At 41.6% G+C, this 5,943-nt stretch overlaps 1 protein-coding gene across 1 annotated transcript in view; it reads right to left on the reverse strand.

Moving 5' to 3' along the window:
• Positions 1–5,937, reverse strand: part of LOC102759400 — a 79,820-nt gene extending 73,883 nt beyond the window's left edge. Inside the window, exons 1-3 of the mRNA XM_006770101.2 lie at positions 5,904–5,937; positions 1,855–1,955; positions 520–589 (exon numbers count right to left, since the gene is read on the reverse strand). Of these exons, the coding sequence (XP_006770164.1) occupies positions 520–589; positions 1,855–1,890 (106 nt within the window). The 5' untranslated portion in view covers positions 1,891–1,955; positions 5,904–5,937. The remainder of the gene's footprint in view (positions 1–519; positions 590–1,854; positions 1,956–5,903) is intronic.
• Positions 5,938–5,943: the final 6 nt, after the last annotated feature.

The raw sequence follows: 5,943 nt of genomic DNA on the forward strand, positions 1-5,943 counted from the left end.
CTGCCAGGCTGCCAGAGGGATGTCTGATTGCCAGCTTAGGTCCAATCCCCCAGGGAGCAGGCCTAAGCCAGCAGGTGGTCATCCCCCGAGGGGTCCCGGACTGCAAGAGGGCACAGGCTGGACTGAGGGACCCTGCCCCCAAATGCCCAAGTGCACAAATTTTTGTGCACTGGGCCTCTAGTAATATATATTACATAATATATAAATATATATCCTCTCTTTCTTAAAACCTGACATGCCATTAAATACAGAAAATTAAGATGATTTAAATGTTTTTCAAATTACCTTTTTAAAAAAAAATATATTTTATTGACTTTTTACAGAGAGGAAGGGAGAGAGATAGAGAGTTAGAAACATCGATGAGAGAGAGACATGGATCAGCTGCCTCCTGCACATCTCCCACTGGGGATGTGCCCGCAACCCAGGTACATGCCCTTGACCGGAATTGAACCTGGGACCTTTCAGTCCGCAGGCCTACGCTCTATCCACTGAGCCAAACCGGTTTCGGCATCAAATTACCTTTTTTATGAATGTCCTTTATATATGGAGCCATGGCAGTCTGTACAAAATCAGGAACATAGCCCAAATCCTAAAATATAAAAATAAATATGTTATCTGCTATGAAATGCATTTGTGCAACTCAAAGGCAACAGACTAATCAATCCTTTAATTATTTTCAAGGCTACTTTTAAGTTAAATTTTAAGTAACTGTAATATTTATGTTGTCTGAAAATCACTAATCCCTTATGAATTTGAGGTTATAATAAATCAATGGAAATATCTACATGATATAAAAATAAACTTAACCTGCATTACTACCCAAGAGATGAAATAAGAATAATCAAACAAATTAATCACTTTTCTTTTGTTATCTAAAGAAGTTTTAACTCCAAAGTTTTATTAAAAACTAAAATTCCCAACACTATACATGTCCTCAGCATACCCCTACATTGTCAAGAGAAGGTAATGCTTTTACATTTATTTGGTAGATTACAGAAACAGATGTAGGAAACCAATAGAGTTGAGCGGAGTAAGAGTAGTTTAAAGCACAAACTAGATAATTAGTTACATTACTAGGGATTCACTTTTAAATTAACTCTAACAAGCTATAAGATTCAAATGGTCCTCTGGTCTAAATGGAATTTCTGCTGGGATATTCCATGCCTGGGGCCAATTTCTTGGCCTTATGTATTAAAACAAAAATAATTAATTTACTGGATCTAACAAAAATATTTCAGAGTTAGGACTAAGACATTGATCACATATTATATATGACAGCATAAGCAATTTTTCATGTTAATAAAGCCTTTTTCCTAAGTATAATTTTAGTGGCTACATAAGATTTCATTGTCTGGATCCCTCATCATTTACTTAACCATGTCCTTATTGTTGGCCATTTAGGTCTTTCATTTTCTGTGCATGTTATAAATAAGGCTACATTATCCATCTTTGTGAGCAAAGCTCTTCCACAGTTAGCTGTAGTTCCTTAAGATAATTCTGACTTCAGTGACAGTAAATAACCAAACAACTTATATTTTTTCTAATAATGAGACCTAACATTTTAAAGTTTTATAAGTCATCTATGAAAACATTTTCTTATGTAATTATCCTTTAAGGTATCATTTCATGGTAATTAAAATGATTACAATGGGGGGTGGGAAGAGATCAAACAAAGAACTTGTATGCATATATGCATAACCCATGGACACACACAATAGTGTGGTGAAGGCCTGGGGCAGTGGTGGGCTAGAAGGAGCTGTGGGGAGGGGGAGAGAAGGGAACTTACGTAATACTTTCAATAATAAAGATTAAAAGATAACAATAATAAGTAAATGATTACAATAATTAACTTACAGATGATTTTACTTTGGCAGCAGTTAGGAGGCACATAGTTATCTCCGAGAGATAATCAAAAACCAAATAATCCAGCTTCTCTCCATATAGTAGCTGAGGAACTAGAAGTAAAGCACAAAGTGTAGTTTACTTTCTAAAATTTAAATTTAACAATAATTTAATCAACATTTTTAAAAAGTATGAATGAAGTCGCATTTTCTTTACATTATCCAAAATCAGAAGTTGCACATATATGCCTATGCATTTTGTGGGCATGTCCCTGGGAACCCTTCCTAGCTTAATGAGATTTTGGTCACTGTACTTTACATCCAAGCACTGCCATATTGGGGTGATAATCCACATACTTCATCATGCTGATTAAAGAAAAGTAAATTATTATAGGGTAACAGAAAAATATCTGTAGCTATGGTAGCAGATTTCCCCATTCCCAGTGCTCTCCAGAATTTATTTCCATCTAATGGCAAAGATCTCTTTGTAAAAAGAAATGACAAATTTTCCAATGTATCAGGTGTAAATCTTCTTTGCTATTCCAAGCTCATAATCAATTCAGGCAAAAATCAATTGTGCCCCTCACAGCTTTTGGTATGACAAAAATAGGCAAGATCAAAGGGAATATCTAATATCTGCTCTTACCAAGCTTCTAGTCTCCTCCTTCCATTATCCTAAAATAACCGGTTGTGTTATTAAAAATCTCAAAGGCAATTCTCAAAGTAAAACACAAGAGACATAAAAGTCTAAAGAAAAATGCTATCGTAAGATATGTTGTCCTCCTAAATAGTGTGTGTTTAAGGGTAGGAGCTTTGTCTTAATCTGGTGTCCCTGTCTAGCTTTGTACCTGATGGTACTTAGCAAAAGTTGGTTGTTTACATAAGAGTACATTTCAAATCAGCTCTTCTTGAAGGTTTCTTCATAACTCTCATTTTTCATAAACTATCATGGCATACCCAAGGATTACTTAAACCTCAAATCTTGTTAAGTGCCATAGAATTCTTTATTCTGGCATGGTGAAATTTCTAAAACCTACTGAAAAGATTCTATGCAAAGGTTTCTCACAAGTAGAAACATTTCCCACTAGGTTAGGGACTTGACAAAGCCAAGTCTTACATGACTCCATAAAGTAAATACAGAGTTGGAAGTATTTATTAATTATTGAGATAGTCATTTACATATTTTTCCCAGTATAATGCAACTACGATCTATATATATAAAAGCCTCAGCAACCGTCCAACCAGTAGCTATGATGCTCAACGCAGGAGCAGAAACCACAGACGTGGAAACATGGAACAGACTGATGAATCTCAGAGAGAAGGGGGGAAGGGAAAGGGTAGGAAGAAATTAACCAAAGGTCTCATATGCATACTAGAGGCCTGGTCCACGGATTCGTGCACTGGTGGGGTCCCTCAGCCTGGCCTGAACCCTCTCGTAATTCGGGGCTCCTCGGGGGATGTTGGAGAGCCAGTTTTGGCCTGATCCCCACAGGCCAGGCCGAGGGACCCCACCAGTGCACAATATCATGCACTGGGCCTCTAGTACCATAGAAGACAGATAGATGGCTCTTACCATCATAAAAGAGTAAACTTAGACATGATGTACATACAAAAAAAACATTAAAATAGGAGGATTATTGAAAGATAAGTGGCTCTAAAATTAATGCTATGTTACTAGTATTTCTCCACCACACTTGAGCTCAGGAAGGTCACAAGCAACTATGCTGAGATAAGTAGTACCATCCGAAATGTCCGTCAATCTCCAGCTAAGCCATTCTACAGACAGCACACGGAACAGAATCTTTCATCGGTGACTTCAGAGAAGGAAGAAATATCTCACTTTGGGACTTTATGCCAAGATGTTTAGCAATAGTGCAAAATTCAAACAGGCACAAGTGGTAAAATCCAAGTGCATCAAGAAGGCAGCTGGATACCCTAACATGGATTTTAGAGCAGGAAAAGTCCATGTTGGAGGCATAAATGTAGAGTCTTCCAAGGTAGTGATTTTAAATATAGAGACGAGCACCTATGCCTGGGACACTCCAAACTTTAGCTTTTAAGAAGAAGAGGAACTAGTCAAGGAGACTGAGAAGGAAGGGGCAGGAAAGAAGGAGGAAAACTTCACGAGACTTCAAGAAGAACGCATTTTAAGGAGACAGTGATCAATTTAGTTAATACTACTACTAATAGGTCAAGGAATAGGAGGGCCAAGATTGACCCCTCACTTTAGGAGTCATTGGCTAAATGGGTGGAGGTGATTAGTCCCAGCTTCTCTGAAATAAGAAAGACAAGGGTCTGGCCTGGCCGGCATTGCTCAGTAGTTAGAGCACTGACCCATGCACGGAAGGGTCACGGGCTCGATTCCCGATCAAGGGCATGTACCTGGTTGCAGGTTCAATCCCCAGCCCCAACCAGGGGGGTGCGGAAGGCCGGCCCCAATTGGGGATGTCCGGCCCCAACCAGTTGGTATGTCTCACATCATTGTTACTTTCTTCTCCCTTCCTTCCACTCTCTAAAAATCAATGAAAAATATCCTTGGGTGAGGATTAACACAACAAAAAAAGAAGAAGAAAAACAAAGTTCCAAGATATTAAATAAATTGAACACCAAGATCATATATCATTAGCCAGTTAGCAGCAGAACTGGGCCCAGAACCCACACTGAACACAAGCCTACTTGCCCTTGGTAACTGTGATGCAGAAGGAGGCCTCTATTAAGACTTTAAACAAAAAGGAATAAGCATCAATATTAGAATTTGGGGGCACAATGACAGTGAAACAGAGACAATACCCTTCAAATCAAATGAAAGAGGCAGACACTGCAACCACAGCAAGCCCAGGTGTCAAAACACACTGCAATACCAAGAAATGTTTACATCTCCTCAAAGGGGATTCTCTGGGCAGTATTTCACTAGATGGCTTCCATATAAAAAAAGTGATCAATAAATTCTCCCAGGCCCCATTTCCATATGTTACTAGCACTATGTATAATCAGGGCTTGAATAATGGGGATCTGATTCCCCACCCTCTTTCCTTCACCTGATTTTTTTTTTTTAATCTTCACCTGAGGATATTTTTCCATTGATTGTTGGGGAGAGTGGAAGAGAGAGGGAAAGGCAGTGAAACAGCGATGTGAGAGAAACACATCGATTGGTTGACTCCTGCATGAGCCCTGACCAGGGCCCAGACCTGGGGGAGTCTGCAAGCAAGGTAAGTGTGCCCTTGACAGGAATCGAACCCGAACCCCAGGACTCTTCGGTCAGCAGGTAGGCGCTCTATCCAGCTAGGGCCACCTGATTTCTTTATCAAGGTACCCAAAAGGAGGGAGAAGGAGAATACATTTTTACTTTAGGTCTTAGTTTTACATTAAATTTTCATTTTAAGATTTAAACATTCTAACACATTTCTAGGGGGCCAAAGGCACAAGAGAGTCTTAAACCATTGTATAATGCCCGTTTTAACAGTCCCAACTGCTCCCCTCAAATCACAACCACCAGGGCAGCTATGGGGGGCGAGGGGGGGGGAGAGGAACAACTGTAATAATCTGAATACAGATTTAATCTTAAAAAAAATCACAACCACCAACAACCAAGGAGTCACTCTGCTGCCAAAGTCCGCTGAACGATTTTGCAGACGAGGAAAGTGAAGCGTTCCCAAGGGAAGACGGGGGCCAGGTGGAGGAAAAGGCGGATTTGGCTCCGAGCTGACTTGTTACTCGGGATGGAGCGGAGGGAGTGACTGACGGTCCCAGGGCCTGAAAGAGAGGAAGGCGGGCGCTTCTCCAGGGAGAGGCGGAGCCAGCGCTGGCACCCGGCCCACGGGGCTTCGGTGGAGGAGAAAGGTCGCCGCCAGGCTGGGGCGCGTGGCGCAGAAAAGCCCCGTCGTGGGGCTCGAAACCTTCCAGAGTTCCCCGTGCCCTGGCTCCGGAGCTAGTCCCCCACGCGTGGCGTCCCTCCAGGGCTGCCCTACGCCCTCGCGCCTCCCTTCCAACCTTTCCTCCCGGGGAAGCGGGCAGAGAGGAGCTCAGTGGAGTGAGCGGCGGCGCAGATCGCAGCCGTGTTACCTGATGCCGCCGTGTCTCCCCAGAAGGCGGAGGCGCAGCC

This window comes from Myotis davidii, unplaced genomic scaffold (assembly GCF_000327345.1).
Source record: "Myotis davidii unplaced genomic scaffold, ASM32734v1 scaffold323, whole genome shotgun sequence".
NCBI classification, from domain to species: Eukaryota; Metazoa; Chordata; class Mammalia; order Chiroptera; family Vespertilionidae; genus Myotis; species Myotis davidii.